General features: G+C 48.7%; 1 protein-coding gene across 1 annotated transcript; it reads left to right on the top strand.

Annotated features, from left to right (window-relative positions):
• Positions 1 to 313: 313 nt before the first annotated feature.
• Positions 314 to 19,268, top strand: col7a1 (collagen, type VII, alpha 1). The gene is made up of 64 exons (XM_084705262.1): positions 314 to 518; positions 967 to 1,011; positions 1,115 to 1,186; positions 1,324 to 1,368; positions 1,448 to 1,483; positions 1,597 to 1,638; positions 1,832 to 1,912; positions 2,075 to 2,110; positions 2,344 to 2,379; positions 2,762 to 2,842; positions 2,921 to 2,956; positions 3,131 to 3,202; positions 3,291 to 3,335; positions 3,829 to 3,864; positions 4,492 to 4,527; positions 5,182 to 5,286; positions 5,406 to 5,471; positions 5,642 to 5,677; positions 5,768 to 5,803; positions 6,207 to 6,254; positions 6,364 to 6,399; positions 6,526 to 6,651; positions 6,826 to 7,035; positions 7,143 to 7,178; positions 7,296 to 7,340; positions 7,423 to 7,539; positions 7,663 to 7,734; positions 7,842 to 7,886; positions 8,896 to 8,931; positions 9,785 to 9,820; positions 9,908 to 9,952; positions 10,129 to 10,161; positions 10,281 to 10,343; positions 10,567 to 10,602; positions 10,748 to 10,828; positions 10,961 to 11,029; positions 11,419 to 11,454; positions 11,553 to 11,612; positions 11,733 to 11,777; positions 11,869 to 11,904; positions 12,027 to 12,062; positions 12,156 to 12,215; positions 12,345 to 12,470; positions 12,626 to 12,697; positions 12,778 to 12,813; positions 12,976 to 13,035; positions 13,212 to 13,256; positions 14,000 to 14,035; positions 14,174 to 14,209; positions 14,503 to 14,559; positions 14,642 to 14,713; positions 14,812 to 14,883; positions 15,066 to 15,101; positions 15,208 to 15,288; positions 16,182 to 16,235; positions 16,670 to 16,723; positions 16,870 to 16,932; positions 17,026 to 17,088; positions 17,262 to 17,378; positions 17,484 to 17,561; positions 17,771 to 17,824; positions 17,963 to 18,011; positions 18,197 to 18,719; positions 19,143 to 19,268. The coding sequence occupies exons 1-63, from the start codon at positions 456 to 458 to the stop codon at positions 18,211 to 18,213; spliced, it is 3,690 nt and encodes a 1,229-aa protein (XP_084561388.1). The 5' UTR covers positions 314 to 455; the 3' UTR covers positions 18,214 to 18,719; positions 19,143 to 19,268.
• The last annotated feature ends 289 nt before the right edge of the window (positions 19,269 to 19,557 follow it).

The raw sequence follows: 19,557 nt of genomic DNA, 5'->3' as shown, positions 1-19,557 counted from the left end.
GATTGGCCATAGTTTTTTATGTCTAAATATTATCTCTCTTCATCCAGATAAGAACCATCAGAATGGCTTTAATATGCATGGGTTACCCAATGGAATGACTGCCTCACCATTACAACTCACTCCTCTATCAATACTCGGAGCTAATTGTTGTATACTTTTGTATGATCATTTTCCCATACTGATTTCTCTGCCTCTACTCTGACCTGGCTCCCGTGTCACTTCAGAGGTAGTGATCATGACCACGAGTCGCTGCTAGCCTTCCCCAAGTGCCTTCCCAAGTGTTGTTCTAGTTGATGTTGCTAATCTGCATCCTGTTCTCCACACTTCCTGTTTGGTCTAATACTGTTCTGAACTGCTATTATGCACCTCGTTTGCCTATGTTCGGCTGAAGTAGCTCTCGTCTAAAATGTCTGTTTACTGAGTCACTTTGGTCTTCCTTTCTCTTTGTGAAGTGCATGAATGATTCACGGCTCTTTTTACAGGGGGACAAAGGAGACAAGGGCGACGACGGAACTCCTGTAAGAAATTCACTTTCCTTATCTGTCTCTCTCTCTTTCTCTTTGTTCCTCCATTCCATCCATCTTTTGGTATGTTGTTTTTCTCTTTGTGTCTTCTACCTATCTTTTGTCTCTTCCTCTCACTCACTCTGTCTCTCTGTGTGTTTGCTATCATCCCTTCCTCTCCATTCTTTCTCCACCTCCCCGCTTATCAACATCCATCTGGCTAATTAAAAGTTTGACACGTTTTGTTTTCCCTGCCATCGCTCACATCAAACCTGATAGAGAGAAGTCTGAATTGAATTAATTTTACAGCGTGATATTTAATTTAGCCTCTTTGATTCAGTCATGTGTCAGACCCAGCTTATCTCCCCGAGGAGTTTGTAGAGAGGCTGTGGTTTTTGAACATGTGCAGACTCCTGTTCCTCCCAGGCTCTCCTCAGATGTACTGACGAATGTTCTCCTCTAGGGGGAGTCAGGGTTGCCAGGAAAGGTTGGGGAGAGAGGACTAAGGGTGAGTAAAGGTCGTACACTGTGGTTGTAAGGACTAACTGCAGTATTGCAGTTTGAGGTTTGGTCTGTCAATTAAAACCCTGTTCTCTGTTGATCTTCCTCAGGGACTGCCCGGCCCAGCTGGGAGGGCGGGAGAGAAGGGGGACATGGGAGACCCAGGAGAACACGGCCGAAATGTGAAGCACCTTTTCAGATAACACACACCGCTATTGCCCTTCTATGAAAACACACAGATCAGCCGTCACGTGTGTAATTGAAATGCCAGCTACGATGCAGCACCAGTGATGGACATGTGATGGTGTGTCTTTCTCAGGGGAGCCCTGGACCTGCCGGATTGAGAGGAGCCAAAGGAGAGCTGGTGAGATGTCTCTCTGCAGTATTATCCTGGTCTGAGCCGTGCCCTTCACCTCCACTCATCTCTGTGCTTGTCTTCTCAGGGAGCTCAAGGCCCCCCAGGACCTCCAGGGAAAGTGGTAAATCCAAACACATCCGGGACCTCTCTCTACTCTTTGACAGCCTTTCATCTCTCACTTCTTTCTCTCTTTGTCCTCTCACACTGTTACTGTCGCCCCTTGTCTATTTACAGGCAGATATGCAGCTTCAGCTGAAAGGAGAGAGAGGAGAAAAGGTATGGACTGAAAATGTTCTTGCCCCCTCCACACATGAATGTACCAATATATTACACTTACTGTGTGCTATGCTGTGCAGTGTGTACGCAACAGCCGCTCCATACTGGAGCTCATCCAGGAACACTCAATACATGTCATCTTTTTCTTGTTCTCTGTTTCCCTGACCTCTCTGATGTCACTTCCTCTTCCCAGGGTGATAGTGGAGACCCAGGAGAGCATGGGGGCAAAGGTTTAAAGGGTGAGCCCGGCGTCCCAGGGGTTGCAGGGCTGCGGGTAAGTCACGGTGCTTCCTCTGCCTTTGCTCCAGCCACACATCTCTGACCCAGGTCCGGGTCACTGATTCTGTTCCACAGTGACCCGTGATGATGTGACGAGTATGCTGTTGTGTCGGATTATTGAGTGACCCCCCTGTCTCACCCTCTGTGTCACAAACAGGGGCTGGAGGGACAGCGGGGACCGCCAGGGGCCAGAGTGAGTCAGCAGTCTGTCTGATTGTCTGGCTTTCTGTCTGTTGCTCTCTTCTCTCTCTCTCTCTCTCTCTCTCTCTCTCTCTCTCTCTCTCTCTCTCTCTCTCTCTCTCTTCTATCTCTTAATGTTATTTTGTTTACATATATACAGCTACATAGATAAATACACATGTCATTACTGTAAATCCTCCATCTCTCACACAGTATGAGTGATTTCTGTCGCTCTGCATCCCACAGGGCGATGCAGGAGAAAGAGGCAGTCCAGGAGAGAAGGTTGGATTTACAACCTGGTTACATCATAATCTAGAGCTTTACTTTTATTGTATTGTATTGTATTACTTGTATCTAATTTCCTGAATGATGCCAAATGATTTATACACGAGATGGTGGCTGGTTGGTTCCACTGTCCTTCATTCCATTGGATCCTGTTTTCCAGTCTGCAGATTCCCAGTGTGATGAAGCTCAGTGGGGCCTTCTAAAAGCAACACAATACACCTGGCTTTCTGTGAATTTGGGGCAAACCCAATATCCAGTTTACTTTAATACACATGCAGTATGCTGTGTGCTGTTGTTGGGCCTGTATGAAGTGGAGAAACCTTTTATGTCGGCTGCTAGCTTCTGTTCTGCTGCTTTTCACATGTGCCTGTGTCTTCAGGGAGAGAGGGGATCGTCTGGGCTGGACGGCCGAGCGGGGCTGGATGGTAAACCAGGACCACCTGGGACTGCAGGCCTGCGGGTCAGTGCCAATCTCAGTAGCACACTCCACCGTGACACAGACACAAACATGGTTTTCATTCAACCGTTTCCTCTGTAGGGAGACGCTGGCAAACAAGGGGAGCCAGGAAGAGATGTGAGTAAACACCTAATATGACCTGTACACTTCCTACTGTACAGATGGTCTGTTGTCTTGAACTTTCTGGAACTGTGTCCAGACACGTTTTATAATTGTATATATTTGTATATATTTCGAGGGAACTATGGAGGTTTTAGTGCAAGAGTTATGAATCTGTGTGTGTGTCTACAGGGTCTGCCTGGACTGAGAGGAGACCAGGGGCCCCCGGGTGCCACCGGCCCTCCGGGGAACGCAGGAACACCTGTGAGTTACTCAACAATTCACACACACACTCATGGCACGCACACACACAGAAACACATTTGACAGTTTTAACACTTTTTCTGCTTCAGGGCAAATCAGGAGAAGACGGCAAGCCTGGTGCTCCTGGGAAAATGGTGACTAAAGATCTAATAAGGCCAACACTAATCAGTACTGCTCTCCACTCATCTGTACTTAACGCTCTGTGACATTCTGCAAATACACAAGCACTCAGCTCAGACCACTGCAAACCACCACTCAGACCACTTAGTAATACTGCAAGTATCTGACTACGACACTGTGATTGGAGGCTATTTGCTCAGTGTGGGTTTATTGTGTAAGTCTCATTACTGGTGATTATTTCTTGGGTTCTCTCTATGTATGTCATTACCATTAGGCTTGTTTGTCACTACTTCTGCTTGGAGTGCTGTGATTACATGTAAGCTTTTTATTTCCCCTCAGCGGGTAGCAAAATTATAGTCTGTAGTTTTAAAGCACCAGTAATAAATTATCTAAGCAAGAATGTTGGTGCTACAGCCAATTGGAGCTCATTGATAATCAAAAAGTATTGTAACGTCTCAATGGTTGCCCGTATCTAAATTGACTTGTGTGTGTGTGTGTGTGTTACAGGGTGAAGATGGCATTCCCGGGGAAGATGGAAGAAAGGTAGGTTATGGTTACACCATTCAAGTTGTTAGAACAAGTTCAAGACAAAATCATCAGTATTTATACATATATGTAAGGGGGGCGGCATGGTGACAATCAACCTAGTTTCGCAAGCAGACACAACGCATTCATGGTGCTGGATAGCATTTGTTTAGTCTATAGATAGGGCTCCTAGAAATGGCCTTGACGTTCCTCCTTTTTTCCTTGTTCAAAGTTGCATGGCATTATACAGTACCAGTCAAAAGTTTGGACACATTTTTGGTACTGGTACTGGACCCTTTGGTAACATTGTGACCTCGGACCTACACTCTAGTGTCACAGACATTTCCTAGTCACATTTGACCAAAAACTAACTTATGGCTATGCTGGCATAAGCCGGCTGTAGCTAACAGCATAATGACAGTTTATGTGATACAAGCAACATAATTCATAGATAGGCATATTTCTCATGAGCTAATATAACAGGGTATATATCAAACACTGTTTATTATATTCAGAACATTCAAAACAGTATAAAAGTAATAAAGTAATCATTAGTTGTAATTTTTCATTATTGTTGATTGATCAGGGGTTAATGACAGACCTTCAGTTGATATTGTGACTCATGACGATTTCTGTTTCCAACAGGGGGACAAAGGAGAAGCAGGGGCAGCTGGAAGAGACGTCAGTGACCTCATACTCTCTCTCTCGCTCTCTCTCTCGCTCTCGCTCTCTCTCTCTTGCTCTCTCTCGCTCTCTCTCTCGCTCTCTCTCTCTTGCTCTCTTTCTCGCTCGCTCTCGCTCTCTGAACATCATGAACTTTGTCTCCATATCCCCTGCTGTCTGTCTTCCTCCTTCCCTCCGTCTATCGATCCTTCTCTTCTTGGATGCTTAGTAGGACTCATTAGCCCTCTGCAGTGCTTTGCTTCTCATTACCTTCCACCTGAGTGTGTGTTTATGAACTGGGTTTTACACTGACACTGATATCGCATCACACTCTCTGCTCACCGGTAAATCAATAGTTGCTTCAGGCCAAGCCATGAGATCCTGCAGCCCTCTAATGACCATGCTTAGCATTTGAGGGTGGTGAGACACTTCTGAAGGGGCTCCAAAGGGGTCCTCCAAATGTCAGCTCTGTGCCTTCCTGTATCAATTCAAATTCATTATCTCCAGGACCTCAGGTGAGAGGTAGGCCTGGACTGACCTGCTTTGATTTGCTTGCCCTTATTAGTGAGGGCTTTTTTAGGAAACTTCAATGTAGGGGGGGCAGGTGTGTGTATCAGTGTTGGTGTGAAAAGTGAATTTTCCTGTGTGTGTGTGTGTGTGTGTTTCCTCTAGGGCCGTGATGCACTGAAGGGAGAACGAGGTCTAGCTGGACCTGTGGGGCCAGCAGGACCAAGTGGGGCTCCAGGGGCCCCTGGAACCATGGGACCCCCAGGACAGGTACGTACATGCTGGAGCATGTGTGTGTGTCTGTGTGTGCTGCTGTCGGAGGTTGTTTGTCATTGTGAAGTGTGACATACTGCACAGTAGCACAAAAGTGAAAAGTCTCTCTCTCTCAGGTGGTATATGTGAAGGGGGCTGATGTTACTCCAATCCCCGGTCCTCAAGGGCCTGCAGGAACACCAGTGAGTGGTATCAGATATCGACCCTCAAAACAAATACACCTTATTGTTTATCGTGCTATGTAAATATTCTTGCATGTATTTAGAAGAGTCACACAATCTGACATATTACGGCCCCAGTACATTTACTAAACCTTATCCTTTAGTTTCTAATGAATCTCTGTCGGTGTTAGGGTGTTCCAGGGATACCAGGAGTAGCCGGAACCAGAGTAAGTCTATCATTCAGTCTGTATAAATCAGAGTCTGCATCAGGTCTCCTCTTATCTTGTCCCTTTCCCTCACCTCCACCTGTCTTTCAGGGGGACAAAGGAGCGACGGGTATGAAGGGAGAAACGGTATGTTTATGAAACTGATTGGTCTTAAGTAAGGGTGAGGGGAATAGATGGGACTTGTGGGTTGATACAGTGGTGCTGACACTCTGATATGGTGCTGATGCTGTGATATGGTGCTGATGCTCTGATATGGTGCTGACACTGTGATATGGTGCTGATGCTGTGATATGGTGCTGACGCTGTGATATGGTGCTGACACTGTGATATGGTGCTGACACTGTGATGTGGTGCTGATGCTCTGATATGGTGCTGACACTGTGATGTGGTGCTGATGCTGTGATGTGGTGCTGATGCTGTGATATGGTGCTGATGCTGTGATATGGTGCTGACACTGTGATGTGGTGCTGATACTGTGATATGGTGCTGATGCTGTGATGTGGTGCTGATGCTGTGATGTGGCCTTCAGGGAGACCCAGGGGAGGACGGAGCACCGGGAAAACCAGGAGCAGCAGTGGTGAGACCCCCGCTCCACCTCGCAGTGAGGAGCCATGCGCTCTGAGGAAAACCCATTCTATTAAAGAGCTAGAATGAAGAGATTCCCCTCTGTGTTTTTGTCTTGGCAGGATGTGCAGAAGGCCTTCTCCGTTTTTGGTATCCAGGTCAGTCGAACCTTCTCTCTTCCAGCTTTACAACCAATGACCGACCCGGGCTGAAAACCCTCATATAAGCTAGCATACAGAGTATGTGGAAGGTCCCTCCCCCTGACCTGAGCTCTGTCTGGGCAGGTACGAGACCTGAAGGTGTTGGTGGACAGGAAGGAGGAGCTGCTCAAGCCTGTGGAGGTCAAGCCTGAGAAGGGCCTTAAAGGAGACAAGGGCAGTCCAGGGCTGACAGGACCCATGGGGGCAGACGTGAGTGGCCTCTCAAAGAGACATTAACCACACGCTATCTGCCATTTGGATGTTCATTTATGTACACTCAGTTTGTACATGTACTCACCCGTACATTACTGCATGGACATGTATGTACATGTGACCCTCACGTTGGACTTGAGGATCAGCAACTCTCTTCTCTTTCTGTTCCAGGGTGCACGAGGGCTCCAGGGGGACCGGGGTGTGAAGGGAGAGCAGGGTGAGCGAGGGCCCGCCGGGCCCCAGGGGCCTACAGGACGAGCCATTGGGGAGAGGGGACCTGCGGGCCCCCCGGGACAGGCGGGGGAGCCGGGGAAGCCTGGGATACCTGGAGTCCCTGGGAGAGCCGGGGAACTGGGGGAGGCCGGGAGACCAGGAGATAAGGTGGGAGGAAGTCGTGGACTGTGCGGAGGAAGAAGAAAAGACAAGTCATTACGGGATGGAGGAGGAAGATTTGTGCAGGGGTATTAATAACTCTGTATGTCCTTCAGGGTGAGAGAGGAGAGAAGGGGGACAAAGGAGATGCTGTGAGTATTGATCTCTGCAATTACCATAATAGTTGCAATTATGCCTTTCCTCACAATAGGAAAGGCATAATGGCTTGTCCTCTGGATGTATAGTATTTTGACATGAGTATTTTACAGGGGAAAGATGGTCTGAATGGAGTGGTTGGTCCCCCTGGTCCAAAGGTAGTACCCTTTGTACTAGAACTCCTAAACTGTGTTGGGTGTCGTATGACATGGAGATAAATGTGCACTTGTGTGTGTTTAGGGTGAATCTGCAGACGGCCCTCTTTCGGGTGTGCCTGGTCTCAGGGGTCTTCCAGGGGTGGCAGGGCAGAGGGGAGAACCTGGCCCCTTAGGACCACAAGGACAAAAAGGAGACACGGTGAGAACGTTCTACTATATCCTCACCATACTGTACTGTACTTACAGTATTGCAAAAATACAATCAGAAGACATAAACTGGCTATGTCTGTGTGTGTGTCTGTCTGTCTGTGTGTGTGTCCAGGGTTTTGCAGGGTCTCGAGGGGAAAAGGGAGACAGAGGGGAGGTTGGAGAAAAGGGACGCGATGGCTTCCCGGTATGGTTCAGTCCTCAAGCATTCTAAGGTGTTGATGTGAACACATGCGGTGTGGAGGAAGAGGGAAGTTCTGTACGGTGAACACTGATGTGTCTGGGTGTTTCCAGGGCCCAGCAGGAGAACCTGGCAAGCTTGGTCCAGATGGGAAGCCGGTAAGAAGATGGGTGTGGAGGAATAGGCCAAAACATGCTGGCTCATTCTTGTATTGGAGATAATTACGCTTTCTTATCATTATCATCATCTGTATATCATTATTGATACACAGTTTATAGATGTATTATAGTGCTATGTGAAAGGCTGTCATCTGAAATACCAACACATTTGACATATTGCAAAGTATTTCAGTTTTACATTGTCCTGTATTGTTATAGTTGACCTGTGAAATTAGTTTTGGTAGCAGTGATACGACCTTAAAGGAATGTAGGCCTGCAGGTCTAGTAATGCATTAACTGATACTGTCGATTAATGATTGACTGATGCTTTGTAGATATGTCTACATGCAAATACCACTCACCTGTGCTCTGGGATTCAGCAGAACAGCACCAGTCATAGAACCTGGACAGCTCTCCTCCCCCCCGTATCACAGGACTGCAGAAACATTACGCAGATCAGTTGTCGTGTTATCAGTCAGCCAAACACACAGTAGATGAATGAGAGACTCGACAGTATTGGGAGCACTCATTCTTGACATTTGCAAGGAGACTGCAGGCACAAATGAAGTGACAAAGAGGACGTGTGTATGGAGGTATGGAGGGGGTGCGATAAGAGGTGGAGAATGTTTTTCTCTCACACATTTCATTTCCTTCCAATGCTTGGAGCAGGGTCCACCAGGGCCCGTTGGTCCTCAAGGCCGCCCAGTGAGTAATAGTAACGCAGCATGGCAGCCCTCTCCAGGGCAGGAGCCACGTAAGAAAGCCTGGGGATTGGCTGCGAGCGCTAGGCCGATGGAGCTCTCTCTTTCCCCTCTGGGCTGAGGCCAGCTACGTAGATCCCTAGACTGTAGCCTTTTGCAGCTCTGCCTCTAACTCCTCACTGTACTCTCTCATCTCTGCTCCATCCCCCATTCCACCCCTCCTTTTTCTTCCCTCCTCTCCTGTCAACCACCCCACTTTCCAACTCTTCTCTGTCCTCCTCTTCCTTACCTTCCGTCCTTCTCTCTAGGGCCTGCCTGGGTTCCCTGGAGTGCTGGGCAGACCGGTAGGTTCTCTGTGCTTCACGCTGGCTGGCTGGCTGCCATGCTTCTGATCTTGAGGACACTAGATTGGAGGGGATCGGGAAAGGGACAGTTTAAGCTGCCCAAGGGTGCTCTCTGTGTGTCCGTGTGTCAAGTTGTGTGTGGTTGATGTCTGTGGGCGATGCAGTGGCAGCCGCCTGTCCAGGAGCATAGCAACAAACTATTTGTATTCATGTCGCTACTTTATATGCTTCATTATTGGGTTGAGGTTTTTTGTCTCTTAGTGAGTGGATCTGAGATGAGAGTATGCCTGGTGATAGGTCTCTCATGAAATATTCACCCAGCCCACCGATCCCCCAAGGAGCAGACTGTTTCATATGCAAACCCCTGTTTGGTTGAGAGATTAAACAAGAGAATTCACATACCATTCAGCAATGTAGCAAATCAATCAATCAGACACAATAGTGCAGCCAATACTAAATTGATGAAGAAATTGAATTCCCAAAGCTCTTTATTCATTAGCTTCAGTCTGCTGTTTGAGCATGTGGCTGTTCTTGCTTTGTGTTGGCCTCTCAGTGCTATTATGTGTGCATCTACAACGTCTTCGTATTATGTGTCGTGTTTTTGGATGTTTATACATGTATGATGTGCTTCTGTGTGTGTGTTTGTTTGCGTGCAGTATGTGTATAGCATGTATTTGTCATGTACTGTGTAGACAGGTATGTACGGCCTTATGTTGTGTCCTGTACACGTGTATTTACAGAATACATGGATTTCTACATGTGTTGTATGACGCATGAGTGTGTGTTCACTGTGTATTAGCCTGCGTGTTTGTGGGTTTTAATATGTGAACGTGTTCTTATCTCCTTTTTGCAGGGAAACCCAGGAGAAACTGGAATTAGAGGGCCAACTGTAAGTAAGACACACACACAACGACACACACACACATTGACACACACACATCATTCTGGGTAGTTGTGATGCAGTTTGTGTTTGCAGGGTCCGATTGGCACTAACGGGCCTCCTGGTCCGCCAGGTGTGAAGGTGAGTAGCTGCTCTGTCTGTTTCTTTACAACCCACATACCACACTAGGACAGCAGCTGGGTGGGAATAGTGCTCGTCCTCTTGTTGTACAGCAACAACATGGTCTTACAGAGCTCAAAATGACAGATACATGAAGGGTCTGAGGTCAGTATTGATGTTTGTGTTGTGTTCCCCAGGGTAATCAAGGAGAGGCAGGAGTTGGTATTCAGGTGACACTGTGACGAGCCCCAGCACTCACACACATACACACACCCAAACACACACAAACACACAGATAAATCCATAAGATATGAATCTCCATGATCATCAAAGCTCTTCTCCTCTCCAGGGTCTGCCTGGTCAACAGGGACACCCCGGCCTGCCTGGCCCTCCAGGACCCCCAGGAGCTGTGGTACGTCATGTCTGCAGCGCTGGCCATCAGGGGCTAAACTGTTGCCCTCTCTCCTCACCCGACACACATCCATCCTCACACTATTAACTCTGCTGTCTACAGGCCCCGTGGGGCCTGTGGGATATATCATAGGGTCTTGTACATGGTTGGGCTGCGCCCCACGGTTCATCCCTGAGTTATTTATGGCTTCATTGTGTTTTAATGCTGCTCTGATTCTCTCCAGGGTCCACATGGGCCCCCTGGACTACCAGGACAGGTGGTAAGTACAGCACAGCCCAGGGCAGCTCATTTCACAGAGCCAACAACCGCAACACAGCACTACACCCCCCCAAACAGCACACCTCTCCACACCTCAGTCGCCAATACGCAGCAATTGTGGCTGCCTCTGTGTCTGTATACTGTAGGGCGAGGGGGGCAAGCCAGGGGTCCCAGGAAGAGATGGTGTGCCAGGAAAAGAGGGGACACCAGGACTACCAGGAAAACTGGTGTGTGTTTCAGAGTGTGTGTGAGTGAGTGTGTGTGTGTGTGTGCGTGTGTGCGTGCGTGCGTGCACAGTACTGTGAAGCATGTTTGTGTTCAAGGCTATCCTGTCTTATACCTGCCCTCCTCATCCTCAGGGCATCGCTGGAGCAATGGGCCCCCCTGGTCTGAAAGGAGAGCAAGGGGACAGTGGCCCTCCAGGGAAGGTGTGTTTGTGTGGTGTGTGTGTGTATGTGTGTGTGTTTATGTGTCTGTTTGTATGTGTGTGTTTGTGAGTGGCTGTGTTTGAAGAGTCCTATTCATGAATCACAGCTGCAAAATGACACATTCCTTAAGGGAATGACTCACCCCTTCAACCTACAGGATATGTAATCACATCACTTCAAAGACACACATGCAAACATCCCCTCTCACACACTTAACCCTTTGCTTTCAGGCTATAGAGCTTTTAAAGCTACAGCTGTATGTTCCACATGTTGTATGGTACCTGAGAACCCTTAGAGATGTATTGTAGACCCTGGGTAGTTGGTATTTAACTGTACTGTACAGTAAATGTACTGTAATGATCTTGGTTTTTATTTTGTCTTTATTCCAGTCTGTGGCGGGACCACCTGGACCCAAAGGACAGACTGTGAGTTATTTCCAGGGTTACTATAAAAAATACGGCGGAGCATCATTTTAGTTTTGAGGGTGTGGAAGCTGTCCTAGCTGACTTGTGATTGATTGCAGGGACTTCCTGGTGTGACATTGCCTGGAACAGTGGGAGAGAGAGGACTGGCTGGGCTTCGCGTAAGTCAGACTCTTGACAGTTTCTAAATCATTTGCTCTCTCGGGGATTCACACGCACTGTACTTCATGACAAAGAATTGATGTGTGGAACATTTTCTTGACAAAACTGCGTCCATCTAGGGTGAAAGAGGAGACAAGGGGCCGGCAGGCATCAAAGGAGATAGAGTGAGTAGTTTATACTGCATTCCAATCTGACAAACCATTTCAACAAAGGTCATCAAAAGCTTCATCTGGAACGTTTGTCTTCCTGGAATAGGGAGTTCCTGGAGATAATGGTGATCCTGGAGAAGAGGTTAGTTACTGCCTGGCCTCATAATAAGTCTGTCTAGCAATCACACATACTGGACCAGTACAAATACTTTCAAACACAGAAACAATGATGCCTCACCCTCTCTGTCTCTCTGTCTCTGTCAGGGGCCCAGAGGACCACAGGGAGGCAAAGGGGACAAGGTAAGACCCAACAGCCCACCTTGCATCCGCTGCTCTGGGTGTGCTGGTGAGCCTATCTGGGCCCCAGATCTGACTGGACCTGGTGTGTTGCAGGGAGAGAGGGGAGTGGGACTCGCTGGACCTCCAGGTCAGCCTGGACCCAACGGACTGAAAGTGAGCATACCTTGATTGATTGATTCATTGAGTTCACTCCTTTCTTGTATTGTGTGTTTCTTGATGTTGTGTGTTGTGTTGTGTGATCCCATGGTGATCCCATGGTGAACCTGTGTGTCTGTGCTCCAGGGTGACCCAGGACTGCCAGGCCCAGCAGGGCCCCCAGGACCGAGGGGACTGGCTGGGACTGCTGGTGTGGCCGGAGTCAGAGGAGAGTCTGGAGCCCCGGGACCCCCTGGACAATTAGGAGAGAGGGTTAGAGAAGACTTGACACTGCTACACAAGGCTTGATTGCTTTAGCGTACAGTGTGTTGGAGTGAGGCAGTGAATGTGTGTGTGCATGTGTGTGTGTGTGTGTGTGCATGTGTGTGTGTGTGTGTGAAGTGATGCAGTAATGGCTCTTATTTCAGGGACTCCAAGGCTTCCCAGGTCAGGTGGGCAAGTCTGGATCTCCTGGTCCTCCAGGGCCCCCTGGACAAGCAGTAAGTGGAATTACCATTATGTGTGTTTTGTGTGTGCGTGTGTGTTTCCTAATCGCTATATTGTTTTTTGCTCTGTCTAGGGCATCCCAGGTGCAGATGGAGTCAAAGGTGACAAGGTGAGTTAGTCTTCAGAGAGACATACAGTAGATATACAGGACATTCTCCCATCATTTGCCCAATGTACATGTATGTAACAATGACAGCTATCTATGTCCTTCCAGTGTGTGTCTGTCCTATCAGTGAGCATGTATCTTATGAGCTCTATTGCTGCTTGTCAGGGGGAGGCTGGAGTGGGAGCACCTGGGTCGAGAGGAGAGAGAGGAGACCCAGGGCCCAGGGTAAGATGGCCGCCTCCACCACAGACGTTACGTGGGCTTTATTATAACACCCCCGCTCTTCCATAGGGGGAGGGGTAGCATGCTAGTTTGGTGGGACCGTTTGTCTCAGACACTCTTTGTTGTGTGTTCACTATACTTCTTTTATATTATCGTGTGTTTGTGTGTTCTGTTTTCAGGGGGAGGAAGGTCGCTCTGGTCTAGACGGAGACAGAGGATCCACAGTAAATATAAAGAGTTTGATTTTAAATTGTACTTGGGGAGGCTATCACTCAGCACCCCCTCCATCTAACTCGGCAGTCCTCCCTGCTTCTCTGAGAGAGGGGAGATACCTGCACCTATTCAGCCCTCCCTGCTTCTCTGACTGAGGGGAGATACCTGCACCTAGTCAGTCCTCCCTGCTTCTCTGAGAGAGGGGAGATACCTGCACCTAGTCAGCCCTCCCTGCTTCTCTGAGAGAGGGGAGATACCTGCACCTAGTCAGCCCTCCCTGCTTCTCTGAGAGAGGGGAGATACCTGCACCTAGTCAGCCCTCCAAATCTTTCTCTCTCTCTTTCTCTCTCTGCCTGTCCGAAGGTCGGTCTCTCACTCTGTCCACCTCCACTTTGGCAGAGTTATAGCCATAATAAGGTTAAAAGGATTGTGAGGGTGTCTTTCTGTGTAAAGGCCACTTTGTCTTCTCAGCTCCCGATCTTGTAAAAGTACACTGAAGTAGCTCTCCTCCATTAGTTGCCTGGTAACCCGTAGAAGAAGCTTGTTCGTTGCCATTTGCCTGAAGGAAGAGGCTGTATATTGAAGTGTGCTGTGATGGATCCTTTTGACTTGAGACAGCATGACATTGTCGTTATGGTTATGATGTTGCGCATCTGTGTACATCAATCATCATGTATGTTTATTAGACTGAGGTTTGCATTGATGATCAGGGCTATATGCAATGTGTGTGTGTGTGTGTGTGTGTCTTCCTCAGGGCTCTCCAGGGACCAGAGGAGAACGGGGAGAGAAGGTGAATATTTCTCCTTCTTTTTTACCGACGCAAATATGTGTTCCCATGCTCCATCTGTCCCCTGAGCGTTCTGTTCATGAACAATTGTGAACCTCCCTGTCATGCCTGACAAGTGCGCCCTACACTCCATGTTTTCAGGGGGAATTGGGGCCACAAGGGGACAAAGGAGAAAAGGTATGCATTGAAATGCCGAATGTGTCAAGACTGTGTTTGTGCAGACTTGTGAAATAGAAACAAGCACAAGAAGTAGATATAATAAAAGAGGAAGAACAAATAAAGAAAAAAAAACATGTCTAGATGAAAAATAAACTAAGAGACCATTCGAAAGTGTGTTTTAACAGTGAAGATGCATTTTAGAAGTGAAGAAACGACTTGCAGAGTAAAAGTGACAAGATACAGTAGACCCCAGTGTGAAGACCTGTGTATGAGAGCAGTGCTCTTCACTGGAATACCGTTCTCCCCTACAGGGAGACACTCTTCTAGTGGGGGGACCTCCTGGAGAGAAGGGGAACAAAGGAGAGACCGTGAGTAAGACCCAACTCTCACTATCTACAAAGCATCCTGGCACAGTAGGCATTAATACTCGGATCGTCATGCTTGTTCCAGGGAGACAGAGGGCCCAAGGGGGTGCAGGGGGAGAAAGGTGTGAAGGGCCAGGAAGGGCCTACTGGGGAGCAGGTGAGTGTGGCGGAGGGGACGACTCCTTTCACAGCTCACCACTCAATGTGTTGATAACATTCTGAAGAGCTAGAATGTAACTGTGTGTGTGTTCTCAGGGTCTGAGAGGGGAACCAGGAGAAAGGGGCTCCACAGGGTTCCAGGGGGCCCGTGGCCCAGGAGGACAGAAAGTAGGGGCCCGATTCCTCGATACACTCTCCTTTTTCTTTATGACTGAGGATGTTTTATGTTGTGTGTGAATGTATTGTGAATCTAAGTGCTGTGACAGCCATGCCTTTCAGTTGCCTGTGGTAGAGTGTTTGAGCTCAGCATCCCGCAGCTTTGATGAGGCTGTGTCTCTTTGTGTCTGTAGGGAGAGGCAGGCCAACCTGGGGTTCCTGGAGAGTCGGTCAGTCCTTCTCTATTCCTGTCTCCTTGATCCAACATAAACACACTTCCATTACGCCTCTCTAACACTCCCGTGTGTGTGTGTGTGTGTGTGTCTGTCTGTTTAGGGCTCAGCAGGGAAGGATGGACTGTCTGGAATGAGAGGCGAGAAAGGAGACGTGGGGATTACTGGGATGCGTGGATCCAAGGTGTGTAGAGCGGGTGGCGCGCGGTCATGCGTGGGAGCGCCTGTACGCTCGTCTTAGTACGTGGGCTGACTCTCGCCTCCTGACGTTGGGAACCTTGAGAGATGTCCTTCACGCTCCAGCTCCATCCTCCATCAGGAAGCCCCGCGGCCACAGCTCTCTCATCACACCTGGCTGACTACCCCAGCAGAGGATTTTTCTGACTTTAGACCGAAAATGCTCTTCTATACTCCCCATGCACCCTGACACAAGAGGGTGGTTTGTGGGGTACATCTGTGACACTTCCCCCTCTCAATCTTCCCTTGGTGCAACACTGCAGTAGCTGCTAACTCCTCAGCCAGGCAACCTAACTCTGTGATGAGGAGGGATCTCTGTCACACATACTGAGAGATGACCTTGCTGTGGACGGCTATGATGTTCTGTCACAGCATGCTAATCTGGGTTTAGAATGACTAATCCAGGCGGTACAGAATCTACCCACTCAGACTCGGCATGGGGCCCCAAACCCTTTAATTTCCCTTCATCTCTCTCCAGTTTTTGTTCTCTCAGTAATCACTAGGTACTTGTGTTTGGATTGTACTGCTGGGATCTGTATATGGTTAGATATGGTCAAAATACAATCCACTAGTTTGTGCGTTACATCCACTAGTGTTAACTACTGACTACCATTTCACAGAGTGGCAGGAAAGACTGGTGTGTGTGTGTGTGTGTGTGTGTGTGTGTGTGTGTGCGTGTGTGTGTGTGTGTGTGGCAGAATGAGTGACAGGTGAAAAGACTGTGGGTCTATGTTTAGTCCCACTTTGTCAGGGTAGATTGGTGGTTTGGAGCCGTCTGCCCCTCTTTGATTGACAGGGCACTTCATCTGCTTCTGTCATTGACAACTCATTGGTTTCCAGGGCGACCGAGGAGCAAAAGGGGCGTGCGGAGCGGACGGACCCAAAGGAGAAAAGGTGAATGAGAGAGACCGGGAAACAAGCTGGAAGGCGGAAGGAGACAAAGGCCAGAATGATTACAAGGAGATACCTGTCGAGATAATAAATACAGAATATTATCATACCGTTTTCATATTCAATGGCGACACATCTGTCTTTGGGTAATGAGAAGATTGTATGACGTTAATGAGGGTGGGGAGGTGACGCGTGCTTGTCAGCCTGCTTGTCAGCCTGCTTGTCAGCCAGCTTCCCAGCTTGTCACCTCCACACAGCGAGGATGCACAGCTGATGCTGAAGGACTCCTGAGGTATCTCTCAGTGTCTCTCTTGGGCTCTCCTCCTAGGGGGCTGTCGGCATCACGGCCGCCCCACACAGTCACTGCTCTGTCACCTGTCTGGCTCGTGTGTGGTCCTAATCTGTGGTGCTAATGCTCCTTGTGTCTGTGTGTCCAGGGTGACGCCGGCATCCATGGGCGCTCAGGCCTGCCTGGGAGGAAAGGGGAGCAGGTTGGAATCAGTCCAAATCACACCATTACAACCTGAATACAATGGCACTGTATCCCATTTTCAAGGTTGGTTAGTCACCAGGGCTGATTAGGGTTGTGTGTGCGTGCGCGTCTGTGTGGGTGTGTTTGTGTGTGGGTGTGTTTCAGGGGGATGTGGGGCTCATAGGGGCTACAGGATCACCAGGGAAGGAGGGACTCATCGGCCCCAAGGTATTGGCCCATATTTCCAGTTTATTGTGTGTAGTTGTGGGCATATTCAACAGTACGGAGTGTGAACAGTGAAACGGACATACTTCTATACAGGGGGACCGTGGCTTTGATGGAGTTGGAGGAAATAAGGGCTCTCAGGGAGAGAAAGGTGAAAGGGTGAGTCTTACCAACTGAATACAATACCATTCCATAACCAACTTTACAGTGTGTCACCCCAATTAAGCTGCAAGTTTGCCCACTGAATGTCACTGTTAACCCTCTCTGGGGATGTGCAGGAAAAGAGAAATGTACTTGATATGAAGCTGTCCTTTGTTCTGTGTGGTGGTCAGGGCCCCCCAGGTATCCCTGGCCCCCCGGGCCCCAGGGGAGTGGACGGAGCCCCTGGGCTCAGTGGACCCCAGGGCCTGGCTGGAGCTAAAGGCCCTGAGGGCCTCCAGGGACAGAAGGTATCATCAGCAGGCTGACCTGAACTCCTAAAACTGATTTTCAATGTGCAGTGGTGTCATTCCTCCTACATGCTGTGTATGTTCACGTGTGTGTGTGTGTGTCAGGGAGAGCGTGGGCCATCTGGGCCAGCTCTGGTGGGTCCTCGTGGTATCCCTGGGATCCCAGGAGCCATGGGTGAGCAGGTGAGTGACTCCATCCTACATGTGTCCAGGAGAGGGGGTTGGCCATGCATAGTGTAGTAAGGTGTGGACCTATTCCATCATTTGCTTAGCTGGGATCAAACATAACAAAGAACACAAGCATCATGAATTGTTCAGAATCTACCTAGGACCTCTATGAGTGTTTGGTTGTGTTTGGTAAGACGTGTGTGTGTTTGTGTATGTCTTCCCAGGGGGAGATTGGTGCAGATGGAATGAAGGGAGACAGAGGAGAGCCAGGCCTGACGGTCAGTGCCAGACGTCAGCCCAGGGGCCTAAACCTGGTCTCAGACCTGCTCACACACACACGCTGACAGACGTGCACACACACACACACTCACTCACTCGGCTGTGTATTCCTGTCACCCACTTCTCTGTGCGTACAGGAGGATGAGATTCGTGCATACGTTCGCACAGAGATGAGTCAACACTGTGGTGAGTCTTGCCGTCATCTTATTGTGCCAGGCCTAACTGTATACTGTTACACAGCTGTCCTCCAGACGAACCCCAACACGCTTCAGTGCCTCAGAAGCTTTATTAAACATCTAGAGCCTCTGCAGTTTGACAATACACTGATGAATGTGTTTTCTCTCTACCTCTTCTTCCTTCCTCTGTTTCAGCTTGTGGAGGTGAGTGAGAACCAAATATGGAAAAGTGGGTCTTATTTTCATGATTCTCATTTTCATGTTGGACTAAGTTTGGGGATTTTATGTGTACATTGTTCTGTCTGTATGTTTTTTTATTGTGGGGAACTATATATGTGTTTGAATGTGCCAATGTTCGGGTGGAGGCGGTTCTGCTAACATCATTGTAATCTCCTACTGACCAGCTTGGTTGTTCTGTTGTTGTCTTTTGGTTATTGTTTCTCCCCCTGGTCACTGTCCCTTACCTCCCTTCCCTCTCTCCTCTGATCACCCTTTTATTCCTCTTCTACCTCGGAAACTAAACCTTTCTCCATGTTCTTATACTGCCTCTCTGTCCTACGTGTGTGTCTTTGTCTTGGTCCCTGTTTCCTCCTCCTGCCCTCTTGCCCTCGTATGGTCCCCTCAGGTCTCGCCCCAGACCCTAAGCCCCGCCCAGGTGTCCAGTCTTTCAGGGCGGGGCCGGCACCACAGCGCTCGCGGGCCCAGATGGGCGAGGAGGGTGAGTGTGTCTGCCTGCCTCTCCTGCCATGTCTGTCTGTGTGTGGAGACCTTTGAACTCCAGGGTGGTTTTCTGGTCAAGAAAACAGAGGACTCCTAACTGTTACTGGCTTCCTGTCCTTCTTAAGTGTTTACGCTGTGCAACTCTAACACAATTTGATCATGTTTCCGTTTGATTCTCAAATATTGTGTTTATAACTCAGGGACTTTCCCCACCTAGTAAGTCCTTTCAATTCTACAATTCTAGCCTTAGATTCTTAGTTAGGTTACTGCTATGGGAGGGTAAGGAGATGGTAAGTTCATATAATGGTAGCATATGGTGGGGTCATGTTATGATAAGTTAAAGTCTCCACCCCCCTTCCTCCACATCTGGGTGAAACGGGTTGAGGGGGTGTGACCGATGTGGCGCCTACCTGTGTTGCAGGTCGTGAAGTCCGTGTGGTGATGAACACCAACGACCCGGACTACGAGCATATCTACTCCATCGAGAACTATGATGACCCTCTGGAGGAGGTTGTCCTCTTCACCCCCAACACCAATCAGAGCAAGGGTATGCCACCCCCTGCACCACACCACACCACACATCCCTTCATTCACACGCAACGCTTAACCTAGCTCAGTCTTTTAACCTTTAACCTCACCCCGGTCTCACACTGTAGTCTGCTGCTAAATACAGTTGCACACAATTTCTCTTGTGTACAATATATATATATATATGTATGTGTCTAGTGTCTGTTTGTGTCCTGTGTGTGTTTTGTGATGTGCTAAAAATGGGTGCATCCACCTGTTCATATAACCGAGTAGATAGACGCATTAGTGAGTGTGTGTGCCTGTCTGTC

This window comes from Hypomesus nipponensis, chromosome 9 (assembly GCF_054491055.1).
Source record: "Hypomesus nipponensis isolate SF chromosome 9, ASM5449105v1, whole genome shotgun sequence".
In the NCBI taxonomy this organism is placed as follows: Eukaryota; Metazoa; Chordata; class Actinopteri; order Osmeriformes; family Osmeridae; genus Hypomesus; species Hypomesus nipponensis.
The sequence above is the reverse complement of the archived record's forward strand: the minus strand, read 5'-3'. Positions and strand labels throughout refer to the sequence as shown.